Genomic DNA, 24,163 nt, shown 5'->3' on the forward strand with positions numbered 1-24,163 from the left:
GAACTAGTCACTTTTGGTCTGCATCCTGCCCTTTGTTCAGATCTCAAGGGTGCTTGATAGAAAGCGTGCCTGGGAGCGGACCACAGGTGGGTGAATTGTCCTAGCAGCAGCACCCTTGGTGCTCACTTTGAGCTGGGAGTCTCTGACAAGAAGAGGACCGATGACCCACTGATGATGGATGCTGAAGTAAATCTGCTGCTCACAGTCTGTGAGGTACACGAGCCAGCAGCACCAAGTGTGACTGCACAGCCAGACCACGGTGGCAGGGTGGTGTTGGCTGTGTGGTCCCTGGCAGCAGGGAGGTTGGACACCTCTCCCTTTGGCGATGCCTTCAAAACAGACTGCAGACAAAGCATCACGTCCATCTCATCAGCTGTGAAGCTTAATTAAAGAGGACTGGTACACTTGGCTGTCTCTGGCAGCAATTTTGATAGCTGGAAGGAAAAGAGAGCCTGAGGAAAGGTGCTGTGTAAAAGGAACTGGGGAATCAGTAATTTCTCCATAGCTCCTTTTGCTAAGAAGCTGAAAATGTGAGTCCTTGCAGTCCTACCTATGCCAGTCACAAAGAGAGAGTGAACATTCAGGTCGTGCTGTTGCCAGTGGCTCTCTGGGTCATGGCTGAGCTCAGGATGTGAAGGGGACTCGATGAGATTTAATGCTTCTGTCTTTCCCAATCTGTCTGACCACAGGGCTGCTCTTCGCCAATCGTGGTGAAGTTTGCCGACACCCAGAAGGACAAGGAGCAGCGGCGTTTGCAGCAGCAGTTGGCACAGCAGATGCAACAGCTCAATACTGCCACTTGGGGAAACCTCACAGGTCTTGGAGGACTCACACCACAATATCTAGCTGTAAGTTCATTTCAGAGGCGGTGGTTATATTATACTGTATTTACTTTAGAGCCATGGTGAATCAGCTATAGTAAACTCCCTGCAATATATTGCCACGTCCTCCAGGATACGTAGCATGTCTTCTACATAAAACTCTGTAAGTTTAGCACATGGTCTAAAAATAAATAACAAGGAATGGGATTTGAATAAACATTTCAAGATGTGTCAGTGCTGTCCAAGTCAAGCCTTTAAAGTTACTCGTGCTGCAAAATAAAATTTGATTCCATTAGTCTTATTGTTCTTTTGAATGTTAGAGTCTTTTTTGTAGCTGGACTGAGGTTTAAGTTCTCCCTTAGGGGAGGACAGATAGGCAGCTGAACACTCTAGGGGCCGTATCTATGTGGTGCAGGCTCTAAACTAAAATATGGTGGTCCAATCCTCTGATTTTCTACATTTTCATTTGGAAATTACTTTCACTTGAATGTCTGTTCCTGTCAGTGCTAAACATGCATGGTTCACACTACCTCATACAGAAAGGGAAGATGGCAGGGGAAAGCTATTTGTTTCTCATAAATTTGAAATGGTATTTTCCTTGGTCCATCTGTAGGATGAGAAAGAGATGTCAGCTGCTGCCCCAGTTAGAGAAAACTGAAATCCACAGCCACAGGTCCTGGGTGGCCAAGAGAGACTCCTCTGCAGCACAGCTGAGAGGGAGCCTCTGCCTTTTGTGGCTCTGGAGTTGAGAGGTCTGGTTGAGCAGTTTTTGGATAACCTGGGAGTTCCTGATGGTTCTGAGTTAGACAAATAAATGCGTCCACACAGATGCACTGTGGGTGCATAAATATCTAATCTGTATGCATACAATGCTTTGGTGTGGTGATATAATATAAACAGCAATTTACCCAGCAATTAAAAATATATGTTAGTGCTGAGGTAGTCTAATTAATACTGAGGTAGGCTAAATTGTTATATACAGCTACCAGTCTAATGAATATCTATGTGCTTGATTCATAAAGATAATAAAAAAAATGAATTCAAGGGGGTGGGGGAAAATGGACTGTGATTGACAGAGATGAGTTATGGTAACTACTAGACTACAGAGGGTTGTAATTAGTCACGCTATGTTGGTTTAAATAGATTTAACACCTGGTTGTTAAAAAGAATAAATTGATTAATTGTTTTAAAGCAGCAATGTTATTGAGTTTCCCTTGTGCCTCTGTGTTTCTTAATAGAGATTAGACATTAATATGGATTTACAGCATTGACTCTAGGGATGTTCATTCCAACAACAGACAGAAGCAAGAGAATATATAAATGTAAAGGAAAGCATAAATACTCCAAATATGAAATGATAGCTCATTTTAGTTTTATCTTCATTTGTTACATTAATGTCAGATAGATTGCTGTGTTGTGTTGTTAATTTGCAGCTTCTGCAGCAAGCAACTTCCTCCAGTAACTTGGGTGCCTTCAGCGGCATTCAGCAAATGGCCGGTAAGTTAAAATCCACTTCATTTTCCTCCAGCTATGTTTTGTATTCTTAAGCTATTGAATTCTGTGCCTCTAATAATCACATTGTCCAGGGGGGGTTGGAGGGGGCCACGCACATTGTGTATTAAATGTGGCAGATGTATTGGCAGGGGACAGCTCGCGGTTCAACATCAATAGAAACAGTTTCTCCCCTCTTTCAGAAACTGAAATTAAACCCAGTGCTCCCAGGTTGTGCAAACAGTTTGTCTTGCATTAGTCACCTGCCATTTGTCCAAAGTAACCAATTGTAAATTGCAGGAGAGCTCATAGTCCCTGCAGCCGTATCCTACCCTATGAAAAGTGCCAGTAAAGCAACAGCAGGATTACATTCTCATTTCCAGTGAGATTTCTGTGTCCTGAAAAATCAAATTAATGGCAGCCCTCAAACATTTTAATAATAGGTGGTGAGTAAAAATGTTCTGACCTTTTTAATGAAACCCAAGATTACAGGCCTACCTTCAGTGTGAATTTCCAGGCTCCTTTTATAATCAGGGAAAATTAACTGGGTGCCTTTTTGACTTTGGAACCCTAGTTGACAAAATTACACAACAGAGGATTTTATGTAAAAGTATAATCTTTAGTCTGGAGGAAAAAAAGAAAGAAAGAAAAGGGAACAAAAAAAAAATATCAAAGTGTGAGCGGATTTGAAAGCCAGCTAGTTGGAGGGTTTCTTAGTAATGAGCTGTGTGCCAGTAGTAACTGATGTGTAGTGATTAGCAAAAGGTCACTCCCGCTGTGTGACCTACCATGCTGATACCCTAACTTAACATGATGCTGGAGAAGGCAGCATGTGCAGTAAATCAGAGCACAGATGCACATTATGCCTGCCGCGAGAAACTGTTAAAAAGCTTTTTTTTTTTCTTGTTAGAGGAAAAAGAAAAAAAAAAAAAAAGGAAGCACAAAACCCCTAAATTGCTACATTCGTTTATTTTAATCATGAAGCCACTGAATCAATGAAATACAACGTTGTGCTTGCTTCATCATCACAAAACAAGGGCTAAAATATTCAAAAGTCTTTATGAACACCATTTTCTCATTCTTCTTTTAATCCTGGTCTTTTGCTTCCTCTGGTTCTGCTTTGAATGACTCCTGAGCTGCTCTAACAAGTACAGATAGGCCACGCCGTATAGCTATACCCCACAGGTATTCTGTGCTCAATTGTTACATTATGCCATTATTGCAGTGACATCAGAGACTAATGGGAACCTGCTGTCTGACAATATAAATTGGCCTACAGATGACAATATCTCTGAATTATTCTCCCTTCCTCAGACCTGCTGGCAGTGCTTGCTGGTTCTATTATGTTACACTTGCAATCTAGCATTTTTTCATCAAAAAAGTGTATCTTAATATGATAAACAGAACAGAGCGGCTCAGTAACAGTTTTATGCTTGGCAGTTTTGGAAGTGGCTTTGAGCTCAGAGATTGTGTTTAATGTTTTCATATTTGGTTAGGTCTACAAAATGAAAGAATTGAGACACCAAGGAAAAATAATGTGATATCCATTGCATTATGTGCACCTTAGAAGTTTTCTGCTCCTTGTTTCCCACTGTTAGTGTATGTTCAGCTTTGTCTTCAAGAGCTGTGTTAAAACTAAGAATTTTAGTCAAGTAATTTCAGGATAAGCTCTGAATCTGGGATATGATTTATCCTCTGCAAATCATATCGTTTTGAGACTAGTGCAAAGTCATTTTAAAAAAACGGCAGCATATCACTGTTACTTGAGTGATATGTCTTCTCAGCTACAGATTATATTGCTAATGCTCTCATCTACAGGATAATTTAATGACCGACTGCCTCTCCTGGAAAAAGTTGTGGTTTTTAATCTTACATTCATGTTATATACATATAATAAACAGGCCCAAGTTTACTCCTTTTATTCCACAAAACATGCAAGTCTTAGACCTTGATGTTCAAGGTGAAATTAGGGGTATAGCATTTCTGTTTGAGCTGCAGCTCTACACGAATGTGCCAAAATCTAGGCACTGTTTCATCTTTAGGACTGAAACTTCATGTTCTCTCCTCAGGAATCATGCAGTACTGTTACGCAGTGCATCTGGTATTAAAGATTCATTTAATGTATTTTGTGAAAGGAATAGAAAATACTCCTCTGTCTGCAGCAAGATCTGGCATTACCTGCTGAAGCTATCCTTGAATGTTTGTTAAGGCCCAGAGTTTTTTAACTCTAGCTTTATACATTCATTTTACAAAAGTGGATTTAATATGTATTTCCATATTGTGTATAGCTTACCTACTACTATAATATTTCAAGGTGAGGAATAAAATCTAGACACAATTGAGTAAGGTGCCAAAGAAGATCCATATCTGCAGCTTGCAAGTTCTTTGAACTTCGAGTTTGAGGGGTACAGCTTTTATCTTTGAAGTCAATGGTTGTGCTTATCACTGAATTCACACACTAAAAGTTTGATCAAAAGCCACATAAGCAATTGAAATTTCACTCTTACCTACATGTCAGGGCTCTAGCATCCCATTTACGCTTGTCTCGATGAAGACCCTCAGTAAGTTTGCAGACAACACCAAGCACTGGGTGGAAGAAGAAGGATCTGGACAGACTGGATCAATGGGCTGAGGCCAATGGTATGAAGTTCAACAAGTGCCAGGTCCTCCACTTGGGTCACAACAACCCCAGGCTTGGTGAAGAGTGGCTGGAAAGCTGCCTGGTGGAAAAGGACCTGGAGGTTGATAGCTGGCTGATATGAGCCAGTGCGTGCCCAGGTGGCCAAAAAGACTTACAGCATCCTAGCTTGTATCAGAAATAGTGTGACCAGTGACACAAGGGAAGTGATCATCCCTCTGTACATGGCACTGGTGGGGCCACACCTTGAGTACTAGGTTCAGTTTTGGAGCCCTCACTACAAGGACATTGAGGTAGTGTAGCATGTCCAAAGAAGAGCACAAGTCTTATGAGCTGAGGGAACTGGTGTTGTTTAGCCTGGAGAAAGGGAGGTTCAGGAAAGACCTTCTTGCTCTCTACAGCTGCCTGATAGGAGATCGTAGCAAGGCGGGGGTTGGTCTCTTCTCCCAAGCAACAAGTGATAGGACAAGAGGAAATGGCCTCAAGTTGCACCATGGGAGCTTTAGATTGGACATTACAAAAAATTTCTTCACCAAAAGTATTATTAAGAATTGGAACAGGCTGCTGAGGGAAGTGGTGGAGTCCCCATCCTTGAAGGTATTTAAAAGTCATGTAGATGTGTTGATGAGGGACATAGTTTAGTGGTGGACTTGGCAGTGTTAGGTTAGTGGTTAGACTTGCTATTAAAGGGCCTTTCTCACCTAAATAATTCTATGATTCTAAGTCACAGTTTCCTAAATTAGGACTTCTAATACAGCCACCCTCGTGTCCAAAATTAGGAACCTTTGGATCTGCAAGCATTTATTTACACTGCTAAAGCTCCTGTTGACTCTATACTGAACAGAAAGGATACAGCACACTCCCTGCTACACGTGTGAGGAAATGTTTGCCATGCAGTCCTCAGTATGATTTCTTAAAGTAATTTTCTTTACTAGCAGAGCAAAGATACTGATCTTCAGTGTGAAGTTTTAAATTCACTTTCCCTGATATCATACCTCAGTTTGGTTAAATAGTTTTTATGTGCCAAAAGCAGGGATGCTTTGGTTTTGTTGAAAGGAATGGGGTTTTTGGGCATTTCTAGTTGAAGAGCATTGGAGTTTGTTGGTTGATTTGAGAACTGGAGATTCACTCCAAAGAAAAATAGGTATTTTTCTCAAGAACACACTAACATACAGACATAAAACACACGGAGCACCAGCTCCAAAAATGAATGCTTTTCTCACCATACCAGCCCACTGGCACTAAGCTCTGTTCAGCACTGCCTTTGCCCTCTGTTCATACACCATGTGTGCAGTCCAAGCAAATCAAGAAACTAGCTCATTGAAAATTTGTGCGATATTAAAATCTGAAAGGCAAAAAGTAGTAGTTAGTCATCCAGCTTTCGACGCTTCAAGGTGCCACGCTTGCTTCCCCTGTTTAGGTTTTCTCATTTTGGTTGAAAAATGAGATTTTCATGGAATTGTATTATTTCAGGAGCCAAGCTGGTGAAAACGGTGTAATATGTCAAGGCTGGTAATAAAGTTGGGAGAGCTGGCAATGCTGCCTTTAGTATTATACTAATCCTCTGGTTTTGATTACAAGAGCTAAACCTACCTTGCCAAATTTGGCTTCACTGTCCTTTGTAAAAAAAAGCCATCATCAAGTGTATATTCTGTAGTGAACACTTCCTCTCCTTTCCTCTCCTCCTCTAATATCTGCAATGCTAGTTTAAAGGCAATGTTTTCTCTCACGTAGCTCTAAAGTCTTCAGTGTCTAGCATGTGCTTTGTCTTTGGGGAAGGCTAATAATGTAGATGAATTACATTGTGTGATTTGATTGCCTTACTTTAAAAGGACAATGCAAGCTACATTAAGCACTAGCAACCTCTCAAACAAAAAACATTCCTCCTTCAAATATACACAAATTGCATGGAAAGCTTAGTTCAAAGGAGATGGATGTCATTTGAATGTTTGCACTGAATTTGGCTGGCACTAGATTAGGTCCTAAAAGCTGCAGTTATTTAAGCCAACCTGCCTGTTCAAGAAGAACCTGGAAAGTACTATACAGACAGTATAAACAGGGATGTTTTGTGTTGCAAAGGGTGATTGTAGAAAATTGAAATGTTCAAACATATACAATCTATGAAGTTTTATATTGCCCATTAATGTAAAATGTTTTGGCAGGAATAAACATTCGCTCATACAGAAATATTTCTATGTGTGCAACCATTCAGGACATAGGAACATGTACAGTAATCATAAAAGACATAAAGGGACTCTTAATTTCTTTGAATAGACAGTGTATTTTGCTTTCTGGAGTCACGCAGGAAAAGAAACCATACTTTTGGCTTTTATTGCTTTGGCTTTCAGATCCCTAAACCCTCTACAGCTGGGACTTTTTTATATTTTTCCAATGTAGGGGGGTTTTTCCAGTCAGTTCCAAGCTCTCTCACAGTTTGGTTGCACTTTGGGTTGAACTTCTGGCCCTTTCTGAGCCCTGTTCAAGCCGTTTCACCCTTCTTCTGTTAGCCAAGCCAGATTTCCTCCTGTTGCAGAGTCTGTAGGAGCAGATGGGTGAGAGAAACTCTGTGAGTTTCTGCTTTCTGAATATTTTCCTCTAATTGTTGGATTGGCTCAGTGGATCTGGAGGGACCGGTTGGAAGCCAGGACCATCTGCACAAAAGCTCTATACTTTTACATTGGCCCAAAGATCCTTTATATCCTCTGACTCTTTGGTGGCTTCATTCCAGCAGAGCCATACTGAAGGAGCACTTCTCTGCTATGACCTCTTTAGGGATATCATATTAAAAGTAAAGGTCACTGAGAAACTGTTTCCAACTCAAGGGAGAAAGCTGTTTCTTCAAGATAACTACTAGTTTTGAAAATATTGACCTCAGGGACTAAAACCATTGAGCTTTTGTAACAGTATTTTCATTGAAAGTCTTACATGATTTAACCCATGCAATTAGCTTTCGTTGTTTGGAGTTTTTTTTAGGTAATAAATGAAACAGCTCCATTTAGCATATTTTGGAGAGGCAGGGTTTGAAGCAAGTGAAGCTGCTCTCAATCCTTACAGGAGGAGGGGCACCTTGAGAAGAAAACCAATACTTGGTAGCTTACAAGACGTGCTTATTCAGGTGGTAAAAGTGCATGATGTGGAAGTTTGGCCAAGTCTGGACACAAGGTCTGTAGCTCTGGCTGGGCTTTCCATAAATGGTGGAAGGAAGCAGAGGGCCTTTTAACTGCCTTGGTTCCTCAGTGGGTGAAATTCATGCCACTGAACCTGAGCAGTTTGGAAATTAGGTGTCTGGTCTCCCTGCGATGTCAATGAAGAGGGAGTCACTCATAGGCTGCAGTTCATCCTACCAAGGGCTGGGGTTAGTCTGCCTGTTGAAGGATCAGATAGATAAATTATCTGCTCGCTCACTCTCTCTCATTTGGCTATAGCAAGAGTCTGGGCAAGTAACTTTTATCTGGATAAAGTTAGATCAGATGAATCCTTCCCACTAGGACTGGGGAAGTTTCAATTGAGTAAAGTATGTTTCATGCCAGAAATGTGTTTGGAGCATACATAACTTGCAAATGTGCTGAAATCCTACGTGCGTCAACTAGTAACTGTAGCTTTCAGTTGCATTTAAGCATATACTCTTAAGAAGCAGAGAAGAATCAAACGTGGACTTGAAAGTTGTTTTAAGGGCTTTGCTAAATCAAACACTAAATGTTCAGGGCACCTTAAGCACTGCTCAGATAAGCAGCTTTTCTAAACATAGGTGTAGAGTATATATGAGTTAATGGAGGTAGCACTCGGGTCTCCTCTCCTTTTAATACTTAGAATATTGCTGGAATAACACACAGGCTTTCAGACACAAGCTGTGAAGCCTTTACCCCTATTTTTAACGTAGTATCCGAAATGGCTGATGTCAGTGTTAGCACATAGGTGCTTTTTGGCCTGAGGATGATAAATTTTACTTTAATCCACAATTTTAAGCTGCAGACAGGATTTAATTCAGAAGGAATAAATCCTAATAATTGGGAAGGATAAAATTTCCAAAGAAAAGGAAGTCAAGTTAGTGGGAACTGCTTATGAGCTGTGCAGATTTGGCTCTGATGATCACCACTGACTTTGAATATATTGTCACTAAAATGCAGCCAGTGCTTTCCTTTATTAGGAATTTGTTCAGCAAGCGAATCTCAGCTATTTCCTAATACGATTTTATTATGGTTTTGGAAACCCAAGAGCTGATGAGGCCTAAGAAGTCTTCAGGAACAGCTTGTGACTCTGTTGCCTCCTCTACAAATACCCAGTAATTCTGAATTTACAGTTATCACAGGAGAAAAGCTGTGGTGACTGAAATGAAGCAAATTGCTTCTTTGTATGAAAGTTTGTGTCAGAGGCAGCACAAGAAGTTGTAAAATGTAAATCTCGTGCTCTCAAATTTCCCCGTGTTTTCACAGAACTGCATCTGTGACTGTGCAGCACTACAAAAATTTCCTGTGAATGTGCTAATAGGCCTTATGAGAATGTTCTATCACCATCCATCTGTCACTTTTTAACAGGCCTGATTGGCAAGCACTTGTAACAACTGACATCTGTTCTCGCTTATTGATATGTAGATTTATGGTAATTGCTGTGAACAATAAGACACAAAATTACCTAAGGTGAACATTAAATTAAATTTTCATGCCCCTATCCTTATAAATAATTTTTTAAAAAATCTTAAGTTTCAAGCAAGGCATACTGTGCATCTGTTTTGTACATAATTTAATTGTTTTTTTAATCTGCCAAATAACAAAATGAAAGTTGAATTTCCTTGCCATCGTGAATATTTGCCAAGCTGATAGCGCATTGGTAAATACATGTTATTAAAAATGGAATCAAACTGTATTGTGATTCTGGTTTTTATAATCATTTCCCTTTAATTCCCAACATTGTCTCCATCATGAAGATCAAGAGTTATTCCTTACCCAGAAGGGGTTTTTTTTTTCTCCTCTACAGGGGGATTTTCATTTTTCATGTGCAGCTCTGCCTATGAGGCTGTTCTTCAGCATTAAGCAATTTGCATTTCTTCAGAGAGTGGTGCATTTGCTGAGTGAGCAGCACTTTCAAATAAAAATGATCTACTCACTAGCGGTCCAGCTCTGTAGCGGGATTTGGGACTGTTTTGAAAAAGCTGTAGGATGTGAAATGTGTGAAGACAGTCTGTGAAAGGGGAGAGAATGAGAGATTAGTCCCACAGAACTCTAGCTAGCTGTAGTTCTGTAAGAGACTGCACTCCAAAACCAAAATCCCCATTTGAAAGCAAAGTACTTTTTGGGTCTAGGACTGGAGAGCATTTGGCTTCCCTCCTCCAAGTGAGATGTTGATGCCCTTGACAAGCTGACGGGAGAAACCAATAAAAAGGGAGCAGAAATGGTAAAATGCCTGAGGAACGTGAAACGGTGATGACAGGACTTGCTTTTTATGTGTTTGAGCAGACAGAGGATCCTAAAGAGGTTACATATTGAGTGATAAACCTGTTGACACAATTAGCTCTGGAGCATGCTGGATGGTGGGTGTGTGGTGAGCCCTGGCTGACAGCCATGTTTGGGTGCTGGATTCAGCAGGGCTCTTTGCTGTCCCCTTACGCATGTGTGACAACAGTGAGCAGTCTCTTTTCCTGAAGGCACTGAAGCTGACACCCTGTAACATCTGCAGAGCTGGTTTGTGGCCAGTGTCTTTTAGTCACCTCTGTAGTCGAGCAGACTGGGTGGAGAGACAACTTCGTCACCGCCTTGCTCTTGTTAATCTTCTTTTGGCATTGAAGCTCATCAAGTTGATGGGTTCCTCTTGTGCTTCCACAGGAAATGTCCCAGTATAAAAAAAATATTTGTGTGGAATGAGGCAAAGCTGGTGTTTGTTTTGTATTCACGCGGGCACGACAGTGGTTCAGGAGCCCAGAGAGAGCAGTTGGTTGTTCCACTGCCTGTTGACCTTGTCTTGCCCGCTGTGCTTTTCCTTGAGCGCTGCAGGGAGCGTACGCTGACTTCCAGCTTCACAGCCCTCTCTGCTCGTAGCCTTTTGCAGCCTTGCACGCATGGGCAGAGCCACACACATGAAGTGAAAGAGAAAAAGCAGTATTAAATTGCTTCAGAATCCATTTGCATCTAAACTGAGATTTGGAGAAAAGTCCATGCATTTTCAGAAGCATGTGGGATTTCTAGGTGATGATATTTTGCTGTCTCTTCCCTAGTACCATTCTGTATTTATTCACTATTATTTAATCCTGCCATGTGTGCTGTTTAAAAGTCCAAAGTGGAAGCCTCCCCACAGAAGAAATAAAATCTGATTATGACTGATCCTGCTGATGAATAATGAACCAGTGGATGGCAGAAAACCGTGCTGCTATGGTAGAGGCCAACCTACTGCTTTACCAAGTCTCTGTTACAGAAGGGCACAAAATGTGACCTCAGTGGAAACCAGCAATGTTTTCTGGACACTCTTTGGTGAATTACTTTACATTTCTTATGAAAGAGGAAGGTAAATTATATTTGACAATCAAATATCAATCCAGGATGAAGATGGATTCCATATTTCAGTTTGAGAACCACTGTCTACTCTGCTTGCAGAGAGCTAGACTCCATCTTAAGACTCCATCCTGAAATCTTGTTTGAAATAATCTGCAGAATTGTTGAATCCCAGTATCAAAGAAAGAGGATTTTTAATGTAAAAAGAAAAAAAAAAAAAACCACTGAGTAAGTTAAAAAAAAAAAAAAAGACAAAATTATTCTTATGCTTGCGTATCTGAATTTATTTCTACTTTTTTACTGAAAAAAAAATTCTCAGGTTAAACCACAGATAGGATTTAAAAACTGTTATGAATCTCCTTACCACCTCTGGTTTCAGAAATTTATTTTTTAATATGATGCTGCTTCCAAAACTTCGTTTTAGTCTGACAGTAAAAATAAAAGGTTTTTAAAATACTCAGTCAACTTTTCCTGCCTTAGAAGGATTCAAGATTTGAGATGTTTAAAGCAATTTCATTCTATTCTTTTGAGTATCCAATATCTAGTTCTTTGTTATTTACAAAATGTCTGTGTAATTAAGGTACTGTTTTGCCATTTCAGAGTTATCTTTGTATTCTAAGCACTTAAATTTTGTGAAAGCTGGTTTAGAAGACTTCTAAATTACAACAATGACCCGTGATCACTTTATTTAGTAGTTACACCTAACTGTCTAGGTTAATAATGACTTATGACTAGGGCAGCTTTATTGAGTTTTGCAAAGTAGTTTGGGCTAGTAGAGTTTGAGAAAATCATTATTTGTTAATATAGTCATTAACATTCAAAAGAAACCTGAGAGGTTTTTTGATCATGTAATTCCTCCAAGTGTGGTGTGTACATTCCAGATTACAAGTGGTGGATTTTAGGTCACCTAAAACCTTACTCCTGACATTGTCATTGTGTCACATTTTCAGAAGTACCAACATCTGAGCTGACTTTGAGCTTTTGACTGAGGCACAAACATTAGAACCTCAGTCAAGCTAGGTGCTTTCCTGAGACCTGACCTGCCTGTTGGAACACGATGTATTTAAATTAGTGTGTTTCTTCACAAATAAATGCTTATATCAAGGTTAACCTCACAGTTCCAAATCAGTATGAATACCTCTTTATGGGGCTCAATGATTGTACCAACTTGAGTCTGCAACATATGCATGTGACAGTAGTACCACTCTCCGTTATTGCAAGAGTTCTCAATTCCTAGAAAATGCTTCTCCTTCATTGTATTTCTTTTCTTCTCAAACATACTTACAAAGTATTGTTTAACCTCTTCTTTTTTTTTCATCTTCTTCAAGTTGTTGTTATTTGCTCCCCTGGTTTGAGAAACAAAGCATGTGGGGTGAAGTAATAGCCCTTGCTAGACAACCTAACATCAAGGAAAAACTGGGCAAGTTTCCAGGCACTCATGCTCTTTTTTAGGTGTTCCCTAAAACTCATGCAGTCTTCCCATCTCTATCACTTGGTCTAGAAAAGGTGCTGCTCTTCCTACTACCCAACCTTTTGTGTGTACTTACATTATCATGGCTACAAGAATGTAATAAACATCTTTTAGTAGTTTGGTTTTATGCACTTTGTCCATTCTGTTGAGAGCTCAAGCAGAAGGTGCAGATCTGCCTCGTGTCCAAACCAAAAACTATGCTCTCTCACTGGCAAACACTTCTCTCACGTCCATATGTAGACACCCGGTCTGAACATCACCCCTGTGGACAGTTGTATCTTACTCAGAGGATCCTGAGAAAGGTCCAGTCTGGTTAATGCCTGCATCTAACTTGTCTCTGCACTTTAGTCCCTCACTGAAATAGTTCACCTTAAAGTAATTGCCTAAGTACTTTGGCTAGTCTGAGGTAAAATGTAAGTACTTTTGAAGGTCTCTGGAGAGACAAACTCCTGTCCCTCTAATATAAGTCAAATTAATGCTGTTTGCTGTTCCATAATATTTTTTCCATTTCACAAAAATTCTATTTATTGTTTGCCCTTTTTTACTTGCCATCTAAATGAAAGCCTTTACTATTTAAACACATCCATTTCTTGAAGGTCCTCCTTGAATTGCACATATATGTCCCCCACATCTTCTAAAATAATGGCAGATGAGTGAGTGACATGGTGTCACAGTCCAGAGCTTATGGCCTGAAAGTCCCTACCTCAGTGATGGGCTCTGGGAGCAAACTGATGCTCGTTTGATGTTCTTAGTTCATGTGGTTTTAGAAACGAACTATCACAGGAAAACCAGCACAATTATTGGCTACTGCACAATGTAGCCTTAGTAGATATATTCAGAGGAGACAGAGGAAACAAATTGTATTCATCCCAATTATATGACCCTGTCCCGAATGCATTTTAAACGTTAGTTATCTTCTTTGCACCCCTCGCTGTGTCAGGAAATAGTGTTGCACCTGGGCTTCACACAGAGTCTAAATGACTTTTAATTCTACACTTCCCCTATAGAAGAGACACAAACCAGATATAATTTCCCTCAAATATAGGCTGGTGCATTTGCTGTATCCTCTCAACTCCAAGGAAGGGAGGAGAGAGATACCATTTGGGGCCAGAGCAGTGGAACAGGCTGCCCAGAGATGTTGTGGAGTTGCCTTCTCTGGAGATACTCAAAACCTTCCTGGATGCAGGGCTGGGCAACCTGCTCTGGGTGAACCTAAATTATAGTTGTCTTGGGAGTGAAAAGAAGAACTGAATCTCTTGGCAAGGTACATCCCAAGCTCCATGTCTGTTGAAAATAGCCTTTTTTTTTTTTATTTTTGTTACATGTTTTGATTAACCCTGTTGCTTCTCCACACAGGCATGAACGCTTTACAATTACAGAATTTGGCAACTTTAGCAGCTGCAGCAGCCGCCGCCCAAACCTCAGCTACTACCACCAATGCAAATCCTCTCTCCACAACGACTGGTGCTCTGGGAGCCCTCACAAGTCCTGGTAAGAGCAGAGTGCTTGCTTTCAAAGTGCAAACATGAGAATGAATGGGAAGATGATTGTTAAAACACTGATTGTGTCTTGAGTCCTGCACTAACATAAATCCTGAAGAGCCTTTTAAGATCTGAATACATTTTTGTTGCTGTTATTTTGAAGCAAGTAACTAATTTTTCAAGTGGTCCAATGTGGGTACGTTCACTTTTCCAGACTCATTTCTGGAGCCATTAAAGCTCAACAGACCCATCTTACAGAAGTCTATGTGGGAATTACAATTGCATGGGAAACTCAAGCTAAATTTAACTTCTTCCCATCCTATAGAAAAATCAGCCAAGGTCATTCTTTTTAACCTCTAAGAGATTAATCTTTGATTCCTAGCTCATCATGCAAATATTGCCTTCACCCATCACAAATTTTTGTGAAGTCCTTCTCTTTTTCTTGCTGTAGCCTGTTGAGCTTTCTTCTTATCCTGACTGAGACTACAGTTACAGAATTGATACCAAATGCAGAAGGAATGCAGATTCTGACTTCATTACACTAAGCAGAAGACAAGTTTTAAGGTTGAATAAAGGACAGGATAAGAGGTGATGAGGCTTCCATGACCACCATGTAGACTTCAGCTATTCATGTCTGCAACACCCCAGAGAGAAATCAGAGCAAATCCAAAGTTCAGTAACACTTCAGCATCTTCAGAATCCATGGAGATCCAGTGTAGTTACTCTGGATTTACAGTGGTGGAGCTGAGTCAAGAATCTGGCTGCTTATCTTTACATAAAGGCTGCAGGGTGTAATTATTTGCATCATGAAGTGTGTTTATTGCTGTTCTAAAAAACATTCATATTATTTTCGACACTACTGAAGAACGTTTGTGTTTAATCTTGTTGAAGTGTGTATTTATTCCCCATGAAAAAGTAATTCATGGCAGACGGTTTGAGCTCATCAGTGAGGACAACAGTCTTCACTGCACAATAGAACTGGGAGTGAGTGTGGTGCCTGGTGTTAAAGCTGCCCAGTGCTCCTCGTTATATCACAGTTTTATTTTTTTGGCTGGGGGAGAGGTTAAATGGAAGGCAGCTTGGCTAATATTAATTTTGTGCAGAATTTCCCTGTTTCTGGTGTGAGCCTCACCTCGACCTAAAAATAATACTCATTTGCAACATCACTGAGAAGCAGGTTGGGTGAAAATAATTTTGGTTTGCTGATATATTTTTTTTAAAAACCTGAGCAACCTCTTCCCTCCATCCTGGAGCTGGGGCTTATTGCTTTGCAAAAGGCTTGTCTCAGTGTCAGTGTTTCTGCAGTATTTCTGTCTAAATGTCACACACTTACAGAAGTGGAAATGTTGCATTTCCTGCATGCCCCGTGATATCTCTGCAGTTTAGCTGTTAAATGTCTGACAAGCCTGTTCTCCCAAAGCATGCTCAGCATTTCTGGAGCCATACTGACCAGACTTCTCAGGGCAACTCAGCATAGCTCACTGCAGTGTAGAGTGGCTGGAAATGAACTTCCTTCCACCTTGCTGCTCTGCAGCAAAGTGGCACCAGAACCTCAGGGAGCAGCATGTTTCTGTTGTGCTCTTTGTCTAGCACAGGACTCAGATTCACCCTTAAGGTCCACATTTTCCTCTCTCCCTCTCCTGCACAATCTACTTGTTTAGCCTAGCTGACTTGCTCTTCCCTCTTTCAACCTGGTCTCAGGGCTCCTTGAGTACCTGGAAGGTGTTTGGCATCTCATGTCCAAGTCTGCAGAAGCATGTGCAGGTATTCATTTGGGACAATTAGAGCTTAGTATTGCTCATGGGGGTATTGTAGAGCAGATACCACAGTTTTTCCAAAGAGATTAGTGGTTTGGGCTTACAGATTGAAGATGTGTGATTTCAAAAAAAAATCTGGGCATTGAGCCTTTGAAACAGTGTATTCAGAATGACATTTGCCCTTGAAAGTCTTATAGATAGTAGCTGTACACAAGTGTTTGTAATGTTAGACGGGTTGGTGTGTCAAACTCTATGTCTAATAGATCCATTGACCTATTTATGTTGCACAACCAACCTAAAATCAAGCCTTGTTAAAATACCCTTCAGTTTAACCTTCCTTATCTGATTGCACATTCTCCACCTTATTGAGTATTTTGTAAACCTGAATAATATCTTCAGTGATTCTTCCCTGCTCTATGGAAAATGAATTTAGTTCGCTAAAGCTTTTCATAGTAGCTCAAAGTATTTCCATTAAAACCTGAAATATGTTGGCAGAAAACATTTAAATCTGCCTTTCAGTGTGTGTATATTTGGAGGCCTTGAGGCTATTTTTTTGGTCTAGTTTTTCTTTTAATAGAACACTTCAGTTTGTTGTGTTTCATAAGTGTAAATTATTTTGTCTGATTTCAAAGCCTGCACTAAGCCCAGGAAGAAATGTATGTTTCTCTCCAGATAATGCATTAAATTAATATTTATCAGTTCAGAAAACTCCCTGAATTTAGGCAAGTGCAAAGGTACATGCTTAAATTTAATCCTTTTACTGATGCTGTTAAAGCCAAAATACTGCATGGAACAGGGATGGGCATGAGCATGTACTTCTAATATGCCTTAAACCATTGCAGGCACATAAATCATACCCATGTTTCTACCCATATGTAACTGTATCTCTCCTGAAGATGTCTCCTGAATCAATCTTTGACCAAGAGCTCTTGTTCTGCCCTTTGTAGACATGTGTCATAAGAGCCCCAAAAGGTGGTTACTTCAGTTAAAATTCATCTGGCAGCTTAATTTTACATAGATAAGATTTAGAAAGCTTCAGTGTGTCAAACTGTTATGGAGGAGATGGTGATCAGGCCAATCTTGATGCATTGGCAACGCAGAAAAACAGGCCATGAGAAAACAACAGGGCATCTGATACTTGAGGACAACAAGTTTTGCTGCTGGCTTCTATTTGCAATATATCCAACAAGAAGAGAAAAACACTCAACATCTCATAGTGACTGTTCACTCTGAACGGAACTCCTTCTTCAAGGTTCATACAATCACACGTTTCCAAACAAACAAAACCCTGATGATCTTTCTCTCACACACCCTCACTAACTGGCTTTGACCACAGGAGAGTCTAAGGACTCTCATTCTCCTCCGTGTGCTAAATACTTTCTCTTAAGCTTGAAACAGTATTCATTCAGAGAGAACAGAGACAATACAATCCCCTAAACTATTAATTTTTTTATAATTGTAAATTTATAATTTCAATTTTGCATACCCATGGAAGTCTCTCCCTACAGCATTGTTAGAAATGATTTTTTAAAAGCCTTTGCTTAAAAAAACATGAAAGATTAAGCTTTCATTTTAGTAAAAATCCCCTCAGGCAATAAATAGGTTCTTTCGTCTCTTGGCCCTGCAAAAAAAATTAAAATAGTTTAAATTGCCCATGGTTAAAGTAACTGTTTCTTGCAATTATCAGATGGAAGTGAATAAAAATGAAAATGAAATCATGAAAGAATAAAAACCAGGTAAATGCATATTATGTCTTTCATGAGTTTCTCACGGGTCTTTTGAAGACTCATTTAATCATCTTTCTTGTCTTTTATTTTGATATGATAATTGTTTCCTTTATTTACTTTAATCACCTCTATTTAGTTAATTAATTCTTCACTTTCTTTTCGTTTCATTCACTTAGAATATTTTCCTGTTTTAAAGACAGGTACCCATATTATTTCATAAGGTAAGGATTTGGGCTGGGGTAGCTTTTATCTGAATCCAGGTTGTCTGAGCCAATTTGTCTCAACTCCCTTTTGGTTGAGCCCTAGAAGTTTGCATTTCCCATTAACTGTGAAGGGATTTTGGAGGGACTGCCTCAGGTCTAGGTATCAACACTGTGAATTTCTCCATTTAGGCAGGATGAATCTCAGCTGAGGGTCAGGAACCTTGTCCTCTCCTCTATAGACTGTCCTTGACATATCCTGCAAATGGATCGACTGGCAAAGAGCTTGCAGGGAGACTGCAATTCCATAGACTTCAGGGATTTATGGTTAGTTCAGTGGGTGGAGGTGGATGTGAAGGAAGGACAGAGAAGCTCAGGATCAGAGTGTCTGCCTCTAACTCTGACATATAATTTGCCTCAGTTGACTCACTACCCTAGTTTTCCCAAGAATAACAATGTTTACTCTTACTGTCCTGAGTGGTACAAGGCTGACTGATACAACACTGAAACAATTCCTGATATCAGGAGATGCGAAGCTCCTGATCCTTTTGAAAACTGATATTAAACATCTGAAAAATATTTTGTACTCACAGGAAGAATACACAAGTTGGGTTTCAAACACCAGCTTACTTTGTCATCTTGCCCTTCTCCATCACTGCAGCTAGTTTTATTGTTTAATGTCATAACAATAGAGTCATAGGTTGATGGACACTTCCCAAAGTCTCTACTCCAGGATCCTGTTCAAACCTGGACCACTCAAAGCAGGATGGTGAAAGCCATGTCCAGTCAATGTTTGAATATCAAGGGTGAAGATTCCACAGCCTCTGTGAGCTCATTTCAATTTTGTTTCTTAAAATTCATGCATAAATGTTTTTTTTTCAGTAGCCAGACATAGAAGGAAAGCCCTTCTATGTGCAAATGAAGAGGCAAAACATCTAATTACACATCCAAATTCATCTGCATAAACATACACAATATAACTTCTGATCTGCAGGGGGAGAGAATTGTTAAACCAGAAGCTAATTCAGTTTCAGACTTAGGAGCCTTGATTTTCCATGACATTTTCATGATTATTTGATTCTCTAAACTACTATTTATTCACAGAGCTGAACTAGCTATTCATGCTTCAGTAACAAAGCTCTTCAGGTTTATCTGCTGTGTACACCGAAGAGGAAATCTTTCTGAAAAAAAATATTGTCAGTGTAGAAAGTAGGACTTTTTTTCTTTAATGACCTCATAAAATCCAGCACAGTTTTTGCCATATTATATCAGAATTCAGCGATTAAATCTTATGTTGGAAAAAAGCTCTCATAATTACAAAAGTCTAAAAATACTCATTTTTAGACAGATGCTGACATTGAAGAATAACAACCCCCAAAAAGGAAATCTGTGAAGTATAGAATAAACTGAAAAAGAGAGAAAAACCCTGATTACAATGCCTGTCCTGCAAGAATTAGTTCATCCTTTCCCCCTGCTAAAAGCATAGAATTATAACTTATAGTTATCTTTTGTGGTTCATTATTTTCTCTACCCCCTAATATAGTATGAAGATTGTCTTTGTTAGTGGAAGGTATTCACGTTGTGAACACAGTTGTTGGAATGTAGAGATTTTATAGAATATACAAGATGCTTCAGCTGAGAAGCAGTGAAGAATGTTCAAATAATCATTCTTAGAAGATTCTCTTTTTGTTCACTTCAGTACAATACGTTTTTCTCCAATCAGTGGTGCAAGTCTGCCACCGTGACATTTTGTTAGAGGCCAGTACACCCACTGAGAGAGCTGTGATTTGCTTCCAGGATGATCCAAAAATAACCCTACTGCTGGTGTGTAGGATGGTCTGACAGTTTGCTAAAGAATGAAGTAAATGTTTCATGTTGGAAAAGATCGGTTTAAAATGCAGAATGGCACTCTTCACACTGTAGTACAAATTGATTATTTTTGTACCCTTTCATGTGGAATTAATGCAGGTTCCATTATTATAAAATCATTTAAAATAAGGTAAAATCTTTTAAAATAAGCTGTGTTTGTTTTGAAGTACACAGGAAACTTCCCTAGTGTAATGTTCATTATTTTTAGGTTAAATTGTAACCCATTATATTAAATAAAGGTTTAGAAATACAGTATACATACAGTCCACATACCCTGTATGGATGCTTAAACAACCCAAGTGTATGATTTTCAATTTTATAGTTTAGTTATATTACTAGTGTCATTATCTTAATGCTCAGAGCACAGAGCAGTCCAATGCCTTAACCCTGATCTCAGCACTAAAGGAAGCCATGGAAGCAAATCTTGCCTTAGCATCCCCACCACCCAGTGCCTGTCACTTCACTGCCTAGTTCAAGGAGATCTGTGGTGGGACCAGGATGTTTCTGAACTGTTCTCTGTCAGCTGGGCTGACCCACATAGTATTAAGTTTCTGGGTCTGTGGTTAGGTTTCTAAATAAGTGAATTGATTTTGGCTGCTCCTACAGCCCAGAGATTATGCTGCTTCTTGGAGAGATATATTGGTACTAAGCCCATCTGATAATTAGGTCACCCTTAAGCAGGCATCCAAACACAAGCTGCAGACAAAAATAGGAAACTGAGCATGCATTTTTTGACCTATATTTGTATTTTTAATAGTGCTTAAAAATTTCTCCAATGACTAAAGAAGAAGAAAGTAGAAATCGTGGCTAAAAATCTCCCAGAGTCCCAGTATAGTAAAAGGAGAGGTGAAGGGTGATGAATTCCCATGGAGCCTCCCCAGAACAGAGCAGTCTCTCCCTGGTCTCCTCATTTGGAAAAATGAGTCTGTGATAACCCAGAGGATGCTGATAGCAGCAGACGGGCCATCAATCAACTGGAATGACCTGTTTGCATATTTGTCCCTTAAAATGTCGTTGTATATTCTCCCAGCAAATTGCTTCTGAGCAGGTGTCTCAATTCAGCCTAAAGGACTTCAGGGAAGTTCAGTTGCTAAATGTCTGGGCTTAGGGTGTGCAGAACCTGTCAGTGAAGAAGTGTGAAGCTGCCCCGCCACTGAAGAAACATTTTGCAAAAGCTTCTTGTCTCCTTCTTAGAAGCAGCATTATCAGTTTATGGATTTTTGGCACAGACACCTCCAACATTTCATCAGAATTGCATAAATACTGAAGCTGTGTGCTGAAGGACAGAAACTTGTGCATAGTTTTCACTGAAGCACTGTGTTACTTAATTCATCAGAGTTTTTTTTTTTTTTTTTTAGGAAACCATGTACAGTGCTAAACCATGGATTAGTAGGGTCTAATTCAACAGGAGACATGTTTGTTTTTTAAACATTAGTACATTATCATCTTCCTAAAGTATTAAATCCATTGCCTTCGCACATTTCAGGATTTACTTTGCAGTGTACAAATAACACTTTATAATACATTATATCTTGTAACTGTCTCTCTACCTCACTGTTAATCTCTACTTCAAGCCTCAAGAATCCCAGATTGTAAAGAATGCTGTTTTTCTTCCTATTGGAAATACTATTTCTAGTTTGTTCAGGGTTGTTTTCTATGAAAGAAACATGATACTATCAGCTTGGCTACACAAGTAGATATTGAGCTTGCATGCTATATATCTTAGAAAAAGTTCTGGGCCCAGAAAATGTTGGAGTTCATACTGTTCATGAAATAATGTAAATCTTAGAAAAAAAAAAAAAACATGCACTTGAAGGAGCTTTTAACTATTTAAGGTCTATTACTGCCAGCACTGCTCCTTCAAACCTACTGAATTTTGCCCCTGTCCATGGATACTCATGGTCTGTTTTCCCAAGGCAGGATAAATTGTGGAACCTAATGGAAACTGGAGCTTATGAATGTCTTTAACCTAATTGTTTCAGCATTGTTTGAAAAGAGCTAGTTGTTTGAATATGGGGCCACTGATTTATTTTATGCGTTGGCCAAACAAAAATCTTTCCCAGTAATGCATGGGTTTAAAACCAAATAAAGTTTTGACTGCCTTTGTTGGTCACAGAACAAAAACGTGCAATGTGAATGGAAAGAACCAGTGCCACACTGAACTACATATGGCTTCACAAATGGTCTGCAAAGGACGTGGCTGAGTAATTTTACATGAAACAAGATAATCCTTGAGTTTTGTGACTTATAGAGGTGAATGACTGAATCTGATGGTGTGCTATTACACTGAGGTTCTGCTTGCACACCCCACTATAAATCCCTTCTTCCATGGAAGTTTTTGTTCAGGCACTTTCTAGATTCATAACTCCTTTACCTACAGACTCAAATTTTCAATACATCGTTTATCTCATCTCTATTCTAAAATACCATGGATAGGACTCCTAAGTGTCTGAAGTCAACAAATATTTAGGCACATCTTGCTGCAATGGAAAGACAAACACCTCCTAAGGACTGTTGAGCTGTTCTTAAGACCAATGTGCTAGAGAGGAGGGAATGAAAATGTATCAGGCCATCCTCTCCCATATGTTAGAATCTGAATTGCCAGATATGCATGTGATTAGCACTCTTGCAACAAAAACATTGCTTACCTTGAACTATAGGCTTGGACTCTACCAACACTCTTTTTTTATTAAGAGATGCTACTACTTGTTGTTTGTCACTGTGTAGTGGTGAAAATATGTCAAAGATGTTGCAGACACATGGGGAGCATTATGAGGGAACCTGTATTCAAGGCAGGAGATCCTGTCTTCAAGTAGAACCTTGTTGATGCTAAATCAGAAATTCTTTGGAAAGTGGTTTAGAAGTGGTTGTATGCTGAAGTGGCTCCACATGGAGGTCATTTCAGCATCAGGGTGTGAGTCCCTGAACAATAGCTTGCTCAAATGTGTGAGACAGCAGTAATAAACATAAGGGCACAGCTGGAAGTTCCCTGTAGAAATGCTAATGCTCTGGTATTGATGTGAACTCAATGGTGCTTCAGTGCACACAGGCCACAGCCCTTGGCCCCACTGAGTAACAGAGTCATAAATGCTCAGTAATTATTCTCTGTTTTCTTCATATTATGGGGTTCCAATTTGGTTTTATTTCAGTTTGAGTTACATTTGAAAACATCCAGTGGTCAGCTATGAAGTTTTACCCAAGCCAGTCCACTGTGCCTTATTATTCCCTTCCCTAGCCTCTCTTTAAAGCACTTCCCACTCGAAACCAAAAGCAATTTTTTGTTGTGGTCTGCTGGGGAGAATGCATGATATGTTGCAGGCACAGTGCTGAAATAGAATATATGACTTGTAGTTTACAGTAGAGATGGATGGTCTTCACTGAACAATACATTTCACCAAAACAGAAACATCAGTGTGGAATTGGCCCAGAATATTAATGTGCTTTTTACTCTCTCTCTCCATCTTCGTAATCTCAGAGGAAGATGTACCCTTAAACACAATAGCCTAGATTCACAAAGATATGCCCAATCAATAAACTGTTGTTTCCTAAAATACATTCTGTTAGATAGATAGGTTTGGAGGAAACTTGAAGACTGGAAAACTACAAAAGTAACTAGCTGGCAGGTTTGCCTGCCGTACCTGTAGTATGTTTGTATGTTCTGTTTTCTCCTCCTTCTTTGCACTGCTAGGGAAGGTCCTTGGTGTGGACACTGTAATCAGAAATGTCAAGTTAGCCTTTAGCATAAATGACATGAGATTAAGATAAGTGACCCTGATTTTCACTTGTTGCAAGCTCACAGAGCTTCCTGAGCTCTCAGAGATCCATGCATTACTGAGGAGTCAGGTTTTACGAGTCTGAAGTTAGTCTCCAGTTTGTGAAGACTTTGGCTTCTTCAGAATTTGCAAAGAATTTGAATACATTTGTTCACCTCTCTCTGTTTTCTTTTTTTCCTTGTATAAGTGAATGTACTCAAAGGACTTTGTAAAATATAAAGCTGTCTTCAGAAAGCCAGCTTCAGCCAAAAGGATCACCATGGGGAAAGACCCCTCTCCTTTTCTCCCTCTCCCCCTGTATCTTGCTTCATTTCATTTGCACATACATGCACACAGACACACAGATGTGACCAGATGTTGAGTGGATACTACTCTCCCTTCCTGATTTCCTCACTGGTGCTTCTTTTCCTGTAGCCTGAGAAGTTCTGGACAATCTTTCACAGGAATTGTTCA

General features: G+C 39.7%; 1 protein-coding gene across 1 annotated transcript in view; it reads left to right on the plus strand.

Moving 5' to 3' along the window:
• Positions 1 to 24,163, plus strand: part of CELF2 (CUGBP, Elav-like family member 2) — a gene marked incomplete at its 3' end in the record, with an annotated part of 117,101 nt that overhangs the window by 77,465 nt on the left and 15,473 nt on the right. Inside the window, exons 6-8 of the mRNA XM_008950028.1 lie at positions 690 to 848; positions 2,255 to 2,318; positions 14,260 to 14,394. Of these exons, the coding sequence (XP_008948276.1) occupies positions 690 to 848; positions 2,255 to 2,318; positions 14,260 to 14,394 (358 nt within the window). The remainder of the gene's footprint in view (positions 1 to 689; positions 849 to 2,254; positions 2,319 to 14,259; positions 14,395 to 24,163) is intronic.

The sequence above is a fragment of the Merops nubicus genome, unplaced genomic scaffold (assembly GCF_000691845.1).
Source record: "Merops nubicus isolate BGI_N331 unplaced genomic scaffold, ASM69184v1 scaffold32330, whole genome shotgun sequence".
NCBI lineage: Eukaryota > Metazoa > Chordata > Aves > Coraciiformes > Meropidae > Merops > Merops nubicus.